Source organism: Typha angustifolia, chromosome 4, assembly GCF_048772165.1.
Source record: "Typha angustifolia cultivar Huaian chromosome 4, ASM4877216v1, whole genome shotgun sequence".
In the NCBI taxonomy this organism is placed as follows: domain Eukaryota; kingdom Viridiplantae; phylum Streptophyta; class Magnoliopsida; order Poales; family Typhaceae; genus Typha; species Typha angustifolia.
This window is the reverse complement of record NC_133242.1, coordinates 4,207,805-4,227,672: the sequence shown is the minus strand read 5'-3', so window position 1 is coordinate 4,227,672 and position 19,868 is coordinate 4,207,805. Positions and strand designations below refer to the sequence as shown.

Below are 19,868 nucleotides of genomic sequence, written 5' to 3'. Positions count from 1 at the left end.
AATTCCCTTTTCAAAAATTTAGAATCTGGATTATTTAAAGGGAAATTTACATATAACACCCTACATTTTAATGTAATTGTAATTTATACCCTATATTTTTATTATTTATAAATTGAGCCATATAATTTAATAAATATATGTAAAAAATATCATGGGTTAAATTTGGACTGATACTGTGAGAATATTTAATTAAGTAGAGATATTTTATTTCGAAATAATTAAATACCCTTGTTTCTAAAATAACTAAAATGTCGTTAGTACGACTTAGTTGAAATATTTTTATAATTTTCTTAGTAGAGTTAACTTAACTCAAAAGTTTAGCTAAGTTGAACTAATCTAATTGGCAGAGTGCTTTCTGTACATATTCGCTAAATTATAAGGCTCAATTTGTAAATAATAAAAATGTAGAATGTAAATCATAATTTTATTAAAAAAAATAGGGTGTTATATGTAAATTTTTCTTATCTAAATCATTTTGTCCCTCTTTAGTAACTAAGTCTGCAATTGTAATATTAAAGTAGAGGTAAAATAATTTTCATCCAAATTACATGGGAGAAAGTTGAATTTAGCACTATTTTATATTTCCCTATAGCAATGGCTTGAAGAGAGCTCAACAGGGCATCAAGGGGAGATGATTAGACAAAGAGCATAAACACCAAAATTTTAAGAGAGAGAGAGAGAGGTGACCCATTGGAAACGGAATAGCTTGGCGCTTAGCCAGAATTTGTGAACTCTTCAATGACAACAATAGAGGCAGAGAAAATGACAAAAACAATTAAAGCCAAGTCCACCCACAATGAGGGCAACTATGAAAGAGGCAGACAAATAATAGAATGACAGTAAAAGAGGGAAGAAGATATAAGGAAGCAAAAGCCAGGGAAACCTCTCTAAGAGTGAATAAGAACTCTCTCCCCTCTCGGCCAGCCAGCATGGCTAGAGGAGAGGCGGGGAGGAAAGGATGGTGTTGACAACAAGAAAGAGTTCTCTAAAAGGAAGAAAAATACAATCAAAACCTTAAAAATCATGCATAGTAATAGGATGTAAGACGTATAAACTTCAACATCTAACATGAAATGCCACCTCACCTGAAAGTAACATGTAACCTACTTGGATTATAAATAGTTTTCAACGCTTAGATACATTTTCTGCTGCACAGACCCAGTTTAGTAAAAAAGAAAACTCTATATATATTTTTTTCCAAGTTTCTAACCAATCAACTGTCCTATTAAATTAAATTATTCTTTCACTATAGTTTTCAAATTATTTATAAAATACTATTACTATAATTATTGCCAAAAAAAGTTATATCAACGAATTATATCGCTGTCACTGATATAGAACAATGATTTATGTATTGATAGAGAAGTTTATTTCTGAAGGTTTTTTTATTCTCATAAATTAATAGAATGGGCCCCTTGATTAGACTAAATTAAGTGTGTCTATTAAACTTTAGTTTTGTATCACTTAACTCTCTTATCTTTAACTTGCAATTATTGGACTGATGCTAATTTTAACAAAATAAAAATAAAAAATTAAAATACCCTTTTTATTCTTTAGTAACTAATTAAAGAATAAGCTTAATTGCGCATAATTCTCCCTCTGAATCGTCACTATTTTTCACGTACATTCTTTGATTTCTTTTTAACCACGTAGATCTTCTGATCTCAGAAAATTTTTAGTTAGAGAGTCTATATTGTTACTTTTTTTTCTTAGTTAAATTGAGTAGTCTATATGAATATTTTTCTTAATTTAATAATTTTAACTAGATAATAAAAAAAATATAAAGGGTGTACATAGAAAACTACGATAGTTTAGAATGGCTAAGTATAATTATCACTAAAGAATATATTTTTCTTGTAAAAATTATTTTACCTTATGCTTATTTACTCTCAATCTTTCTCATTTTTATTTTATATATTACAAATATTACAAAACAAGTTAATATAGACGATGCCTCCGGAACTAATCACTCTTTCCATGATAACTCATTGAGTTAATTTTTTAGTATATAATAACTCTCTGAACTATCAAAAATACTCACATCATCCCTTCCATTAAATTTCTATTAATTATTGTCATCCATAAGTTATGTAATAATTACGTGACAAAACAAAAATATGACATATTTAGTCATTGTAAAATATTACGGTGGTTCAGGAGGTGAAAAATGAATTATCCCAAAGATAAATTATTTACTTAGAGAGCTCCTTTATAAACTGAGAACGATTACAGATTACTATCAACAATAACTCATTAGACTAAAGTTATAGAGAATTAAATAAATGAAAATAATACGGATTTAGAAAATAAAATAAAATAAAATTTGTTCCTAACTAAGGGAGTCAAATGTAATTTCCTTCTGAAAGGAAAAATAATAATAGTTTAAAAACTGGAGAGAAGAAAGGTGGTAGTCGTGGGCGGTAGCTTTCATATAACCTTCAAAGAGGGTTATTTAAAGAGATGAGAACAGAGCTTCTCCTACCTCAACAGTATCTTACTCTCCTCTTCCTTTTTTTTTTTATCTCTTTTTTGATTCGATAAATGTACCCTTAGATCCGCAGTCGATAACTTTATACCTGTTTCCAGAGTTTTTAAGTATTACCTTCCTCTATCGTTGACGTAAGCGCAACTGTTCCGTGGAATTTGGAGGTCGAAGAGGTTAATATTTAATGGACGGTACCGAGAAAAGATGGACCCCGGGGAAGACGACGAAGAGGAGGAGATGGGGAAGACGTTGGAAAGGCTGGTGTTCGCCGTGAACGGGGAGCGGTACGAGCTGCCGGAGGTGGATCCGTCCATTACTTTGCTGGAGTTCTTGAGGACGCGGACCCCTTACAAGGGTGCAAAGCTTGGGTGCGGAGAAGGTGAGAAGAATCCTTGGCTTATTTACGCTCTTGCTTTAGACTGCGTATCACTTTATACTCTCTATATACAAATATCTCCTTAGTTGGAGAAAATATTACGGAAATAAATAAAAATATTAAAAGAAGTTTTATAAATTTCACCTTATATTTTATGATTCATATCTCGTCTTTAAAAATTTTATAACCCAACTTCTTCTTCTTTTTTATATAATTATTATTTAACACTATGACGTTAAGTTACTAAAATTCCTCTACCATTTCATCTTATTTTTTATATTACTTCACCATTTTCCCCACTTATCTTCTCGCCACCGTCACCGACTTTCCTCGTCTTGCCTCCTCCCCTTCCTCCTCCTCCTTTTCTTCTTCTTATTCTTTTTATTTTTTGGAAAGAGAAAAAAATAAAAACCGATGTAATTTAGGTATTTATAAATTACTTTATATATTATAATAAAATATATATTTTTTAATACCATCTAAGTTAACTCAGGGTCGAGATATCGGATTATAAAATCCTTATAGAAAAATTATGAATCACAAAATAGATAAAATATAGAATGTGATGCATAAAAATTCTAAATATTCTTGTAATTTTTTTTTAAACTATTAGACTCGAGTAAATTTTGGCGGAATCTTAACAAATCGGTTCCTTATTAAGAGAAATTTCGATACTAAAAGTGTTTAACAACCAATTATGGAGAGATTAGGGGTAAGGGTTGATGTCTCCAAACATTTATTATAAATTTAAGAGAAAATAATATAAATAGCACCCTATATTTTGAGTATATAACAAATAAATCCCTCCATTTTATTATCTCTAGAGTTCTTTATTTGCTATTAAAATGAAATACTAAGCCGACTTCAACTTAACGACAGGACGTAAGTTGAAAATAGTGTTAAAAAGAGCTGACTTGTCGATTGGTTGCCGACTTCAACTTAACGTCCAATAGGGTAATAAAATAATTTACTATTTATTATTTGTCATTAAAGTTGAGCCACAGTCACAGAGGAGAGAGAAATTAAAAATAAAAAAAGAGAGAGACCGGTACTTCAGATCATATTAACTTGTGCTTTCGATTAAATTTTTAAAAAAAAATTAAATTTTAAATTTTAGATTAGGAGAGAGAAATTAGTGGTTAGTATTAAATTTCTTTGTAAGTTTAGAAGTTAGATATGCGCCGTTGACTTATTCTTTCCCTTGCAATCTGATAGTATTTGAACTGTGGGTTATATGATTTCAAGAAAAAATCCCTTAATGATTTCAAGAAAAATCCCTTAGTTATTTCCTGGCTACATTAGCAAACAAACCATTAAATCTTCATAGAGGAGGCAACACCCAAGAAGAGTATCCACTATGTGAATATGCAATCGAAACTATAACATATAGCATAAGAATTGACATCGTAGTATCTACTATATGAATCAGATTTTGGTTGCCAATTTATTTTCTCTATATCCTATGTTTTTTTAGGAGTATAAATCAATTCTGGTTACACCTGTATAACAGTAATCTATTTAAATTAAATACTCCGTATGTGTTCCCACATTCAGAAAACTAGAAATGATAATCCCACTATCTGATCTTCTTTTCCATAGAGCAAGTAAGGTTCATACATTTGTGTGGAATGATACACTGTTCCATTGTTCTTACTTCTCGCAACAGGTGGCTGCGGAGCTTGTGTCGTTCTTCTTTCGAGATATGATCCTATCACTGAGAAAGTGACTGAATTCTCTGTAAGCTCATGCCTGACACTTCTTTGCAGTATAAATCTGCATTCAGTGACAAATCCATTTCAGATGTCCCAGATGATGCTGGTCTTACTGCCACTGGAGAAGGCTATTGGTATCGCCCTGATAATGTCGAAGATCTTTACAAATTATTAAATTCTGAAGCATTTAGTGAAAATAGTGTTAAAGTGGTAGTGGGGAATATAGTGGTGTGTACAAGGACCAGGACCTGTATGATAAGTATGTTGATCTTAGAGGTATCTCTGAGCTTTCAGTTGTTAAAAGGGATAGTGAAGGCATTGAAATTGGGGCGGCAGTGACAATTTCTAGAGCTATCGAAGTATTAAAAGAAGAAAATGAATGCACACTGCATTCAAATGGAAAGCTGGTCTTCTGTAAACTTGCTGAGCACATGAATAAGGTGGCTTCTCCATTTGTTCGAAATACAGCAAGCTTAGGAGGAAACTTAATAATGGCACAGAGAATTCAATTTCCCTCTGACATTGCAACAATACTTCTAGCTGCCAGTGCAACTGTTTGCATACAGACGGCTTCACAAAGGCTAAGTCTCACTCTGGAGGAATTCTTGGAGAGGCCTCCATGTGATTACAAAACTCTACTTTTGACTGTATATATTCCTTGTTGTACTGATTCGATAGCTAAAACAGGAACCAAACTTCTCTTTGAGACATATAGAGCAGCTCCTCGCCCTCTAGGGAATGCAGTGGCTTATCTCAATTCTGCTTTCTTGGCACAGACTTCCTTCGATGAAGCATCAGGAGGTCTTGTTTTAGATCACCTGTGCTTGGCTTTTGGTGCCTATGGGACCCAACATGCCATTAGAGCAAGGAAAGTTGAGGATCTTCTGGTCGGTAAACCTCTCACTTCTTCTATCCTACTTGAAGCAATGAGGCTACTTAGAGAACTAATTGTTGTGAAGGAAGGAACACCACATCCTGCCTACAGATTCAGTCTGGCTGTTGCTTTTCTATTTGATTTTCTCCGTCCACTTGTTAAAGTTTTGGCGGAGCCTGGAAAGACTATTAATATTGATGCACTTTCTGCTCCTAATGAAGAATATCATTATGGAAGTCGCAATGGACATGCTAATTTTTCAACCAATGAGGCACCTAAGCATGCAGATCTTGATCTTAGTGACATGATTTTATCTTCAAGGCAGGTTGTAGATTTGAGCGAGGACTATCACCCAATTGGCGAGCCAACTCAAAAGGCTGGTGCAGAAATCCAAGCTTCTGGTACTTGCTTCACTATAGAGCTTATAGTTATTAAAATCCTGTTGTAGTTTGAGGCCTGGGAGGGATATTTTCACTGACAATTCATATATTTTTGCATGCTTTGCATGAAGTGTTTTCTCTCTTCATTCTTATAATTACGTGCGGTGCAGATAAGTTGTGGCTGTTGTAGTGACATGCTAGTTGGTTGTATCCATGATTTGGTACATTTGAGTTATCATCCAAAAAAACCATTCTCACCTTCTCACTTGTACTAAGATTCAACTCTCAGTCTTTAATTCTTTCATTTGGTTGATACCATAAAGTAGCCAGAGCTCCCGAAGCCTTTAGAAGCAGATATTTTCTGGCTATCTTTCAAATGTTTGAACTTTGCCTATTGGAAGTTATTATGATTCAAGATATTTCTGTATCAAAAGAATTTGTGAACTATTCATGCAGGTGAAGCTGTGTATGTGGATGACATTCCTTCTCCAAATAACTGTCTTTATGGAGCTTTCATTTATAGCACACAACCTTTAGCTCACATACTGGGCATTAAGTTTAGTTCTTCTCTGGCGTCACAGAAAACTGTGACAGTTGTCTCTGCTAACGACATTCCAAAAGGAGGAAAGAACATCGGATCAAGCTTTATCTTTGGATCTGAACCATTATTTGCTGAATCACTAACTGAGTTTGCTGGTCAACCGCTTGGCGTAGTGGTATATCCTTTCTGTTCACTTTCTTATCTTATCACTTTAAAAGCTATTAAATGAGTTACCGATTCTTTCATTGAATTTCACTTGAGCCTGGCTGAGTTTGATTGTTCATGTAATACTGAAAGATACTGTGGCTCAGCTGGATAAAGTTGTATGGTTTTGTGCCTAGAATTGCAGAAGTAAAACTGACTGAGTGGATCATTCAGATTGCAGAAACCCAGAGATATGCCAACATGGCTGCTAAGCAAGCAATTGTTGATTATGGCACTGAGAATTTGGAGCCACCAATTTTGTCTGTAGAAGATGCTGTCAAAAGATGCAGTTATTTTGATGTTCCTTCCAGCTTTTCTCCTAAACAAATAGGTGATTTCTCCAAAGGAATGGCAGAGGCTGATCAAACAATTATATCAGCTGAGGTACTTGTCTGAACTCAATTGTCTTTTACTTCTTATAACTCTTTGAAAGGCTTAAAGAACACAGTTAAGTGTCTTTCTAACCTTGATTGAAAAGAATCCCCTTCCTCTTATAGCTTGATCACTACTAGTATTTAGTTTGGTTGGAACTAAAGTTATCTATTTGAATTGCCCTGCTACAAGATTTACGCAACGGCAAATTTGTCATCAGTTACGTTATTCCTTTTCTTTTCTAATTTGCCATCTTTGTTTATGTACTTCAAAAAAAAACAAGGATTTCCTTTGCCGTCGGCGCATGCCATGCGAACACATAAATGCCTTGTTAACAGTATCAGATATTACTCGACTTTTCTGTCTTCTTTTCTTTGTTAAACCAACTTCTCTTTCTCCCTATCTCTCTCATACTTTCATACATGTTATATAATAATTCCTCTGCTGTTTCTGTACCAGGTAAAACTTGGTTCCCAGTATTACTTCTACATGGAGACGCAAACAGCGCTAGCTGTTCCAGATGAAGATAATTGCATTGTAGTCTATAGCTCAACTCAGTGCCCTGAGCTGACACAAAGTATCATTGCGAACTGCCTTTGCATCCCCTTCCACAATGTACGTGTTATCACGAGAAGAGTTGGAGGAGCTTTTGGCGGAAAGGGATTCAAATCACAATTTGTAAGAACTAAACTCATCACCAATGTCGAGATCTAGTTTGTGCTGTTGTGACTATGTGTATACACAATTATGATCCAGAGTTATTTGACATCTTCTTACCTGCTTCTGAACAATAATGTCTTGTGGTTTTAGGCTGCGACTGCATGCGCACTTGCAGCATATAAGCTGCGGCGCCCCGTTCGAATGTACCTTGATCGCAAGACTGATATGATCATGGCAGGAGGGAGACATCCCATGAAAGTAAAATACTCTGTTGGTTTCAAGCTGGACGGGAAGATCACAGCCTTGCGTGTGGATATATTAATTAACGCTGGGATATCGGCAGAATGCAGTCCAATGATCCCACAAGCCATAGTGCGAACACTGAAGAAATACGACTGGGGAGCTCTTTCTTTTGACATCAAAGTCTGCAAAACAAATCTTCCATCAAAGTCTGCGATGCGAGCCCCTGGAGATGTACAGGGATCATTCATTGCTGAAGCAATTATTGAACATGTGGCGTCAACCCTTGGTATAGAGGCCAACTCTATCAGGAAGAGGAATCTTCACACCTTGGAGAGCCTCGTGTTGTTTTATGGAGACAGTGCAGATGGTTCTGGGTATACCTTACCTTCTATTTTTGATAATTTGGCCTTTTCTCCTAGCTATGAGCAGCGCCTGGAAGTCATCCAGCGATTCAATAGTAGCAACAGATGGAAGAAACGAGGGATTTCCTGTGTACCCATTACTTACGGAGTGTCAGTTATGCCAACTCCAGGCAAAGTCTCTGTTCTTAAAGATGGTTCAGTTGTAGTTGAGGTAGGAGGGATTGAGATAGGCCAAGGGCTGTGGACAAAAGTGAAGCAGATGGTTGCATTTGCTCTCGGACAGTTGTGGGATGATGGAAGTGAGAAGCTCCTGGAAAGGATACGAGTTATTCAGGCAGATACTTTGAGCTTAATACAGGGAGGAATTACTGGTGGGAGTACCACGTCAGAATCCAGCTGCGAAGCAGTTCGTCTCTCCTGCAGTATCCTGGTTGACAGATTAAGGACTCTCAAGGACAGGTTGCAAGAAGAGAAAGGTTTTGTTTCATGGGATTCTTTAGTTTCACAGGTGATCATTTTGTCTGCAATGTTGAGAAAAATTAGTATCTTTGTCGGTTGCATCTGAGAGCAATTCAGGTCACTGAAAGTTCACTGTCAATCTCTCTCTATAAGTAGATACTCATTTCTTTTTGTTGAGGGTGAACTCGGAACTGACAGTCATAGTTTTTAAAGTTTGTGAACTCTCTAGTCATTCTGAATCTAAGTATTCAGTAGTCTGAGACTCTGAAGAGCTAGTTCTTTATTCTCTGTCTTAATTTCATGCCCTCCTCACCTGCAGGCATATCTAGAAAGCGTGAATTTAGCGGCAAGTGCATACTGGATTCCTGATCCTACTTCTAAGTCCTATTTGAATTATGGAGCTGCTGTGAGCGAGGTACGCCAATCCATATCGGTGATTAGCCGTTTCCCACTGCTGTAATCTAAATCAATTAATATCTAGCTGATCTGCACCAATTGTCAGTATCATCACGAAATGTGGACCTTGCAGGTGGAGATAGATCTTCTTACAGGAGCTACTGCAATTCTGCGAGCTGATCTTACATACGACTGTGGCCAGAGCTTAAACCCTGCTGTGGATTTGGGGCAGGTAAATACATGTATTTTAATTTGTCAATTGCCTCAACTTCTCTCTGATGCTATCCGCCATATAAAAAGTTTCAACATGGTTGCAATTTGCAAATGCATTCAGCTCTGCAAGTGTGCCTGTGCTATCTTAAGACGGCACACGAATTGTATGTATCTGTATGTGATTCAACAGGAATAATAACCCTGGAAAATAATTTTCAGAATTTCACATTGGATGTTGCTTCCATCTTAGTCTGATGTTAAGCCAAAAGCAATTGTATCTGACTTATTCGGCGAACTATCTCCTCAGTCGGCTGCTTTTGTAGGCCAGTTTGAAGTAATGGTGTTTTTTATGTTTTCGAATAACAGGTGCATAAACCAATAGTGATGGTTTTGGCATGGCACTTTTGCTATCAAGTATATTGTAGAAGACCAAATCTTTTATTTCTCAATTGTTAGTGGCTGCTAATCCTTTCAACTTGGTTCCATTACTAATTCACCCCTTCCCTCCACTTGCATGCAGATTGAAGGTTCCTTTGTTCAAGGAATTGGTTTCTTTATGTATGAAGAATACTTGGCAAACTCGGATGGTTTAGTGGTTACAGATGGTACTTGGACTTACAAGGTTCTAACCGTCGACACCATTCCAAAACAGTTCAACGTTGAACTACTTAATAGCGGATATCACCAGAAGCGTGTACTCTCATCAAAAGGTAGCAAAAAAAAAAATTTCCACTTGAGTTGACTTCTATATTTGGCTTCTGATCCTAGAACATCTAGAACATCCAACCAACATATTATCTATCTCCTTATTGCGTTAAGAGGATGTCGTGTCAGAGCCATCAGCATCTATTTCCTATTGATGAACTATTAGCTACTGAATGAGTTTGATCAGAGACCTAATAGAAAAGTAGTAAGGAGAGCCATGAAGTTCACCTCTTTAACTCTATTTATGTACTTCTATCGGGTTTTAGTGCTTACTTGGAAAGTCACCGATTACTCTAAAAGTTTACGTTGATAGAAAACAATAGCTTTATTATTTATATTCTTAACACTCCTTCCCACACCTAGGTTAGAGACATTTTTGATAAATGCAAGAAAATGAACATGAACTTGACTTATATAGTTGGAGATTGTCTTTTCATTCAGCAAGTTAGTCTAACAAGATTTTAACTCAGGACCTCCTACTATGTTAACTTACTGATTACTCTAAAACTTAAGATGTTAAATAACAGACCTACGATGTATACCATGTCTTTATGGTCACTCAACTATGGCTGGCAAGTAATAGATGAACATGCTACTATTAGTTGATTTACTCTCATGCTCTTGTGCAGCTTCTGGTGAGCCGCCGATACTTCTTGCAACTTCAGTCCATTACGCAATAAGAGAAGCAATCAGAGCAGCAAGAGTGGATTCACTTTCCTGTGGTGGATCTGATAATTCTTCCTTGACATTCCAAATGGATGTTCCTGCCACCATGCCTGTAATCAAGGAGCTATGCGGCCTCGACAATGTCGAGAAGTACTTGGAAGGTTTGTCTGCTCATCAATCCAAGGAGCCATAGTTCTTCATCAGTTAATTCCACTCCTTTGAGCGAATATTATCTCCTACTTCTGCTATACTGAATTAGTATTGTTCAGCATCATTTTACGCGTATTTGTGTGCGAGAAACAAGAGAGTATATTTCTTTTCCTTACTATGGTTGTAAATTCTTAAGGTCACAAGCTGAATTTTATGTGGAACTGCTTGTGCTTCTATCAAGAGAGATTGTTGTTGCCATATCTTTGTAATCTCTGCCAGTGTATGCAAACCTTGAGTGGCTTTTCTACACTTGGGGGTCAGTCAATTTGAACCATAGCAAATTAGAAAGAGCTACATATCTCTTTTAATATGGCATCATTAGAGAACAATCATATAATTTGTTTTTGCAAAAAGAAAACTGTGGTATAATACGGGATATTTCAAATTTTCGATTCATAAATTTACATGGTTCGACAACCTGCCTTGTATATATGTTTTCTTAGCATACTTCATCATATCTTTTGAAATTGTTGGTCGAATCTAGAATGGAAACACATTTACAAACACGAAAAAAGGAAACAATACAAGAGATTATCTTGTAAAAGAGAGCTTAATTTATATCTTCAGAAATCAGAGAAATTTTTTTGCATGTAGTACATAAAGTATGGATTATGAATTGTGATGATGAGCACTCCATATGATGCAATACGGAGTTTATTACTGCTCCAATGTCACTAAAACCATCTTATTTATCAATCATAATTCAATCCCATACAAATTATTGGACTTCCATTAGTGGAATCTCTGGGCTAATTGTTTTGTTACCAATGACTAAATTAATATTTGCAGTAAAAATATAAAGTGCTAATGCATATTAAGCATTTCTTTTATATATATATAGAAGGTGTAGATGACAAATATATCCTCTCATGTAACAACACCCCTAAAAGAAGGTCTTCATGGAATTAGATGTAAAGGTACTATCTGAGACAACGATTCTAAATATATCACTTTCTAGATTAATGACTTACATAAAAATTTATAAATTATTAAGTCTTTTGAAAAAAATTCTCATATAAATTGTTTTCTAATTCAACGACTTCGAAATATCAGTTTCCAAATAAAAAAAATAGATTATATACAAAATTCTCTCATAAAATTTAGGGTTTTTTTTGTCCATTTTAAATTTTTATATAAGTCACTGATCCAGAAAATAACTTATATTTCGAAGTCATCATCCCAGTCAGCGATTTTGATAACACCGCAAAACGCATTTAGTTTCTTCTTTAATTTAAAGTAAATTAAGCATGTAAATTAAAAAAAAAAAAGGAAAGAAAAGTTCATACATCAATTCTTAAAATGACAAGACTACCCTATAAAGGGTGCTAGAGTTGGTACCCAGGGATAAAATTAGGAGTACTTCTTAATTTATCCAAATTCCTCTTACTTTCTGCTCTCTTAGTCACAACTCAAACATCAAAAATGGGGATTTTTCCCAAAAAGTAAACAATAAAAAGGAATTTACTGGACCCCTCAAAGCAACATAATTATGTCTCCCTGCTCTTATTTATAGGAGGAAAAAGAAGTATTCTCATGTTTCCCAAGAAAAGGGGGGAAAAAAAAAAAGAAAGAGAAGAGATACTAAAAAGAGAGTTCTTGACTAGTTTACATCTCTAAAGCAAGCGATGTATCCGAGTTACAAATTTATTTATCTTATTAGTTGAGTCTTTTATACACATAACGCAACACGTACACGTCTATTAAAAATTCGCTGATTAGGTGAGTGATTTTATTTAATATAAATCGCTCTCGTTCACGATTTTAATTGAACAAATCTTGGGCAGATAAGTTTTTTTAATAAAAAGATTAATTTATAGATCACTAAAGGAGAAGATATTGATATAGAAAAAAAAAATAAGGGTATTTTTGTGGCTTTCTTAAGTTAGTTTAAATTTTTAAATCATTTTTATCGAAAATTTTAGTAAAATATTAATTAATAAGATTTAATGATTTTGTTAGATAATTCATTATAGGAAACTTAGTTAAATATTTTAAATTATTTATATTAAGAAATTTAATAAAATATTATTAAATTAGGTTTAGTAATAAATTTAGATAATTCAGAAAATATATGTGTTTAAGTGAAAGTAATACAGAACGATAGATGAGAGAGTAAAATATAATTATCCCTACTATTTATTTTTTATATATACCGTACACAATACTCGTCCTCATAATAAAAGAAAATAATATGTAATTAATATAATATATATTTTTGTTGCTAATTTTCATTAGTCAAGAATTAACTTGGCGGTTTTTTTTTATAAGTCCAAAAAATGGGGTCTGAAATGTAAATAGTGAAAAAGGTGGCAAGTAAACCGTAAATCCCAAAAACATAGGGTGCGAAATGTAATTATCTAGTTCTACTTCTACCCTTAATGCGTCAAAGAAAAGAGTAAAATATGTACTAATCGTACCTATAAATAACCACCCACCTCGCCGCAAGAGCAGCAGCTCCCACTCCTCCCCACCCCACAAGTGAGAGCCTCCGATTGCAGAGTTTTGGAAGCGTTTGGGTGTTAAATGTGAGATTTTGGTGTCTAATCGCTCTCTAGTTTCTTCTTGTATCACTGTTCTTCGTCTTAATTCTTCTGGTTAGCACTCTAAGTGCTTGTACTGCAGCCATTCTTCCTTATTTTGATTTCTTTTGGGTTGCTAGAATTTCCTTGGAGTTCCATCCCCTGCTGTAGATCTGACCAATGCTTACTCTTCTTTGGCTATTTCTTCGAAGCTTCTGCGTTAGTGGCGCTTGTTGAGATTTTTGTCTTTTTTGGGATCTTCTTGTTTGTCCTGGTGCTTGTTTAGCTTATCAAAATGTGGTTTTTTTTGCTCTTCTTGTTGTGGATTTCTTGGGTTTGGATGAGAAATTGCAACAATGGGAAGGTGGGTTTCTAAAGGCGATGTGATTTTGTCTCATTTATTTGCTTTTCTTGTTAATGAAGTGGTCCATTTGTACCTTCCTCTGGAGACCAGCCTGTTGTTTTAGTAATCTTTGAGGCGGGCACTTGATGCCTAACAGTAAATAAATGTTAGCCATCTCATTAGTATCTTTTACCTCGTTTCGCGATGTTGGCTTGGAGAGATGCAAGTGCGCTGAGCTATAGAACGCCCCATGAGTAGATAAAAGAAGTACTTGGACCTGGTGAAGTGGTTCACAGCTCTTAATCTGTGTGCATTGACCTTTCCTTAGACTTGGATTTCTTGCTTTCTTGGATTAAGGATGCTTAATTCTTTTTTGTGAATCACTCGTCCAGCGGGATTTATCTGTGGTTTTCTTGCAGGAAGTTGCTTCTCCTAGTAAGATTAAGTGGAGCTGCTCGATGACTTTCTTGTAAACTCAAATTTTTAGAGTAGGTTCCGAGGTACATTCTGAGGAGATTGATATGGAGGTGGGAAGTGCTCGAATGCCTTGGCTATGTCTTCTTTTCTTACTATGCTGGACATCAATTGCAAAGGCTGAGTATATGAAGTATAAGGATCCCAAACAGCCTATCAATGTTCGGATAGATGACTTGGTAAAGAGGATGACTCTTGCTGAAAAGGTTGGTCAGATGACCCAGATTGAACGGGAGGTTGCATCAGCCGAGGTGATGAAAAATTACTTCATAGGTAATTTCTGATATCTAATATTCTAATTCATGTAAAATTTGGGGAATACGAAGTTATGTACTAAACTTATGGCATACCCAGGTAGTATATTGAGTGGGGGTGGAAGTGTGCCTGCTCCTCAGGCCAGTGCGGCAGATTGGGTGAATATGGTAAATGAATTTCAGAAAGGTGCTTTGTCGACACGTCTAGGGATCCCAATGATTTATGGGATTGATGCAGTTCATGGCCACAATAATGTCTACAAGGCAACAATATTTCCTCATAACGTAGGACTTGGAGCTACCAGGCAAGCTTATGAGGAGCTCCTCATAATTCATATTCTTTCCTCTGTGTGCAACTAAGGGAGTCCCCGTAAATAGTCTTACTTATAACCTCCATGTGTATCTTCAGTTGCATAATTTGCAAGCATGAAGTTCATTCTCCTAATAATTCTTAGAAGGCAAAGCTTTTTGTGATGATGTTAATTACTTCTTGAACTTCCTTTTTTTTTTTTTTGGAGAAACTTGATGAAAACTTTATTCATATGTTTGATTCTATAAGATGAATCAAATTTTGTCTCATCATTGTCTTGTGATCTAGTTATCCTAAAAGTAGCTTATATCAACCTTGGCAAACTGGAAAGGATTAGCTTAAAGCAACTAACATTCTTCTCTAAAGAGGTTAGCGCTTACTTATTTTTGCCTTGTTCGTTAGGGATCCTGAACTCGTGAAGAGGATTGGTGAAGCAACTGCTCTTGAAGTAAGGGCAACAGGCATTCAATATACATTTGCTCCATGTATCGCGGTAAGCAAATTAATCCACCAGCATATTGATGTGCAATATTTCTAGTCCAAATACGTGCAACAAAGTGCTGCAAAAATATGGAAATGCACCTCCTGTGAGTAACTTATTTGTGCCAATTCAGGTTTGTAGAGATCCGAGATGGGGTCGTTGCTATGAGAGCTACAGCGAGGACCACAAGGTTGTCCAAGATATGACGGATATTATCCTTGGTTTACAGGGTGATATCCCTGCAAACTACAGCAAGGGTGCTCCTTATGTTGCTGGAAAGTAAGATATCTAATCCAATACTACGTTACAGTGAGGATTGGATGGTCAGTTCATTATCAGCTTATCCTGTCATATTTTTATCGAGACATTTTCCTGTAAAGAATGTGAATACTTATGCCCATTGATCTTCATACTTTAATCAGAGTTCTCTCTGTTTCTACTTTTCAAGAGAGTTATTGCCATACGGCATACACTATCACACTATTCTATGCTCCTTTCTATTTACTCACAGTTCTCTTCTTTGTCAGATAAAATCATACCTTTGTGACATATAAAGATGCAAACATGGTAAAGTTACAGAATTTGTTAGAGAGTATGATAAATAATCATAAATGCCCTGGTAGATCTTCCTCTCTTCCTTGATAATGAATTTAATTTGATTGTCAGTTAATCACCTACAATAATGTTATATTCATCACTCATTGTTCATCAAAAAAAATACGTACGACTTGATGCACAGATTTCTGATGTTTCTTTTATTTCTGTAACCCATATTATGAATATTGGCTGGACAGGAACAAAGTTGCAGCCTGTGCAAAGCACTTTGTTGGTGATGGTGGAACACATAATGGAATCAATGAGAATAATACTATCATTGATCAACAAGGACTCCTAAGCATCCACATGCCTGCATATTACAACTCTGTTCTCAAGGGTGTCTCTACCATCATGGTCTCATACTCAAGTTGGAACGGAGTGAAAATGCATGCCAATCATGATCTAGTCACTGGCTATCTCAAGAACAGATTACGTTTCAGGGTAGGTCCTTTATTTGCTTGTTTTTATTTCATTTTTGACTGCTGTGATCACTAACAATTCCATGTGACAAATGTCAGGGGTTTGTGATATCAGATTGGCAAGGAATTGACAGGATCACAAGTCCAGCAGGTGCAAATTATACTTACTCTGTGCAGGCTGGAATTAATGCTGGTATTGATATGGTGAGTCTTTTCCCTTAAAGAATACTGGTAATATCTTAGCTGTACAAGAGAAATCAGTTATTGATGTTTAAATACCTTGTAATTATTCTTAAGATATGTCATCTGTCATGTTGCAGGTAATGGTACCTTACAACTACACTGACTTTATTGATGATCTGACCTCTCTTGTCAACAAGAATATTATCAATATGAGTAGAATTGATGATGCTGTAAAGCGAATTCTGCGGGTCAAATTCACAATGGGTCTCTTTGAGAATCCTTTGTCTGATCTTAGCTTTGCTGATCAGCTCGGCAAGAAGGTTGCATGTTTGCACTTTGCTGTATCCAAGCAGTCTTATTATCTTCCAAAGAATTGTGGTCAAATACTATGTTAGGGAGAATGCTCACTAAGTCTCATGATTTTAACAGGAGCACAGGGAACTGGCAAGAGAAGCTGTTAGGAAATCCATTGTTCTATTAAAAAATGGGAAGTCTGCAAATGAGTCAATTCTTCCCCTACCTAAGAAAGCCAAAAAAATTCTAGTTGCTGGAAGCCATGCCGATAACTTGGGTTATCAGTGTGGCGGGTGGACGATTGAATGGCAAGGAGGAAGTGGAAATATCACAGTTGGTAAGTATAATGTGGTCCTCTTATTTCCTTTCACAATAATGAGCTGTTCTACAGTAAAATTTAATTTACAAAGAAAAATTGATAGCCACTATACAAGACAAACTCCTAGATTTTGAGTAACTCATTGATCTCAGTGAGTAACAGGTGCGAATTCTATGGCGAACGGAAACAGCATAATGAACTATAATTTAACTGATTTAACACCTTTATTTATTGAATATGCCTTGGGATTAGCAAAGTTTCATCCTGAGGTGACAAATTCAAGTACTATTTGTCCACCTTGGAATTAGTATTTTACAATCTCGAGGTGAATCCATTTGCTAGAAAAGTGTAAACTTTTCCAGAATAATTTAATATAAGTTTATAGTTCAATAAATAAATAGTATGATAGTATAACAACCCTTCCTGCCATTCATATATATGATTACTTTGCACCAAGCTTTAACCTTTCACGTGTGATTCATATATGCAAACCAGTGCATGAAAATATAATGTTGCAGTGAAAATCATCTAATTCCCTGGCCTTATAAGTCATAATAATACTACATGTACTCTTCTGGTGCTTTCCCATGGCTGCCCAACATTTTAACAATTGGATCATAGTTGGGGCTAAGGCTTGTGAAATGCAGACCTCTATGACAACTGAAAACTGTGCACGGTTCTACTCAACTCAGAAGGAATCATAACATCAGTTGAACTATAAATTATAAACTGATGCTAGCAGAAATGACATTGTCATTTGCTTCAAGTAGATTGATCAACCAATGTCTCTTCCATGCAGGAACAACTATCCTAGATGCCATCAAATCTACTGTTGACCCTTCTACCAGCGTCATCTATTCTGAGGACCCTGAAAGCAGCTTTGTCAAAGATGGCAAATTCGATTATGCAATTGTTGTTGTTGGTGAACCACCCTATACTGAAACTGCTGGGGACAGTCTCAATCTCACGATATTAGATCCTGGTCCGAGTACAATTCAGACTGTCTGCGGTGCTGTGAAGTGTGTTGTTGTTATCATCTCCGGTAGGCCTGTCGTTGTAGAACCCTATGTTCCTTCGATGGATGCTCTTGTTGCTGCTTGGCTTCCTGGATCAGAAGGCCAAGGTGTTGCTGATGTCCTGTTCGGAGACTACGGGTTCACTGGGAAGCTTCCACGCACTTGGTTCAAGTCTGTAGACCAGCTTCCTATGAATGTTGGAGACAAGCACTATGATCCTTTATTTCCATTTGACTTTGGTTTGACAACCAAGTCATCAGAAGCAAGGTAGAAACTAGATTCAATCAACCAACTAATACTATGGTTGGTGTCTTTATTAGTTATTACTACCTTATCTTTAGATTCATACCGTGCAACTTAATTATTTCAACATAGGTAAGAAGAATCAAACTAATATAGCCAAGTGTTATTTTTGTTTCATATATCCATGTTCAGCTGCTTATTTGGTCTTTTTGATTCATTTCTAGGTTCTCTGCTTCTGGCATTGTGAGAGAGGGCTGCAGTTTGGTGTCTCTACTTCTGAGTTTGTCGGCGGTGCTGATACTCTTTATGCTTTCCTAGTTTAAGCATGGATGCTGCTTTATGTATGAAGTATGTCATTGATTGCCAATTATTTTTTCAAGGCTGCATCACATATTGTTCCTTATAGTAGGATTTTGTTGCAAAGAAGATCCAGACTCTGAGGCTCTTTATATTCCTATTAGGGTATGTTGTTTATGCTTTCTTTGCTATAGATTCATTGTAAAAGATAGTCATTGAAGTAGATTGAACCCTATTTCTTCTAAAAGTTCTTTTGGACATCCCATTCTACGCTCTCTTATTCATGTACCTGTGTCGTGTGTATCAACTAATATTTCCATATATTCCTCTTCCTCATGCTTGCCATTGGAGTCATAGAAATAGGCACTTGATCGCAAGCAGAAAATATGAACTATATTTACAAGAGGCGATGACAAAGTTGAAAGATTAAAAGAAACAACGACAAGTGTTTTTCCTTTGTGTTGAAAATGATTTTTTTTTAAAAAAAGAAAGAAATTGGGAACAGATTTTCAAATCAAAATGAGTTGATTGACTTTTCAAAAGATTGAGATAAAGTATGCTGATGGCTCAAGTCTTATAGCAGAAAATATTTCGCATTTAATCATCGTGTTATAGTAACCATCAAAGTAATCACGACAACCCGAGTTGCATTTAAGGCCCTCATTTTTCATTGTTATATTTGATGAACAGATTGAGATATAGATGATCCATCTGTAAGGCTTTGGCTTTGGCTTTGGCTATGGCCAGGGACTATTCTGAGCAAAAGAACTGTCCGTCCGCCTACCAACGCCAGTGCTAACTAACTCTGGTGCTGCCAACTGGGTGAAGACTTTATAGTGGATGTTGATCTCTCGCCGGCTGGGATTGGTTTTGTTGGGAGGAAACAAGGATAGACTCCCTTCTCTTTCCTATGGCTCAAACTCATCCCATTAAGTGTGCCAATTCCCAGTGGAAGTGATGCACTTTGCTGTAAAAATTATTTGAGAGTTTAGAAGAATCCCTTTGGTATATTTACAGCATTATCTCTCAGTATTGAGAGAATTGATACCTTATTTTGAACTCCACACTTCTATTCATACAAACAGAAGATATATTATATGGATAGACCAAGTAGGACTAATAATTTTCAGTACCTGGATGGGATGAATTCCGCTTCCCCATCTGCCATCACACTTAGGTTGTGTTCTCATATTGGAGCTCTGTCTCTACGTGAGTGTAGATAAATTTAGCTCGATTTGCAGCTCCTGTTGTAATAATAATT

The 19,868-nt window shown here is 35.9% G+C and overlaps 1 protein-coding gene and 1 pseudogene across 4 annotated transcripts; both read left to right on the top strand.

The window, feature by feature from the left end:
• The first annotated feature begins 2,482 nt into the window (after nucleotides 1-2,482).
• LOC140759608 (indole-3-acetaldehyde oxidase-like) lies at nucleotides 2,483-11,056 on the top strand (annotated as a pseudogene).
• A 2,208-nt stretch (nucleotides 11,057-13,264) lies between these two features.
• On the top strand, nucleotides 13,265-18,883 carry LOC140758595 (uncharacterized). 4 transcript variants are annotated; one of them, XM_073094811.1, is made up of 11 exons: nucleotides 13,265-13,383; nucleotides 14,140-14,467; nucleotides 14,549-14,753; nucleotides 15,161-15,251; nucleotides 15,373-15,518; nucleotides 16,034-16,277; nucleotides 16,355-16,459; nucleotides 16,576-16,758; nucleotides 16,868-17,069; nucleotides 17,851-18,334; nucleotides 18,535-18,883. In XM_073094811.1, exons 2-11 carry the CDS (start codon nucleotides 14,242-14,244, stop codon nucleotides 18,626-18,628), a joined length of 1,980 nt encoding a protein of 659 aa, XP_072950912.1. In that variant the 5' UTR covers nucleotides 13,265-13,383; nucleotides 14,140-14,241; the 3' UTR covers nucleotides 18,629-18,883. The 4 variants fall into 4 exon arrangements, with proteins under 4 accessions (XP_072950912.1, XP_072950915.1, XP_072950914.1 ...); XM_073094814.1 differs by lacking the exon at nucleotides 13,265-13,383 and adding an exon at nucleotides 13,436-13,452; XM_073094813.1 differs by lacking the exon at nucleotides 13,265-13,383 and adding an exon at nucleotides 13,854-14,000.
• Nucleotides 18,884-19,868: the final 985 nt, after the last annotated feature.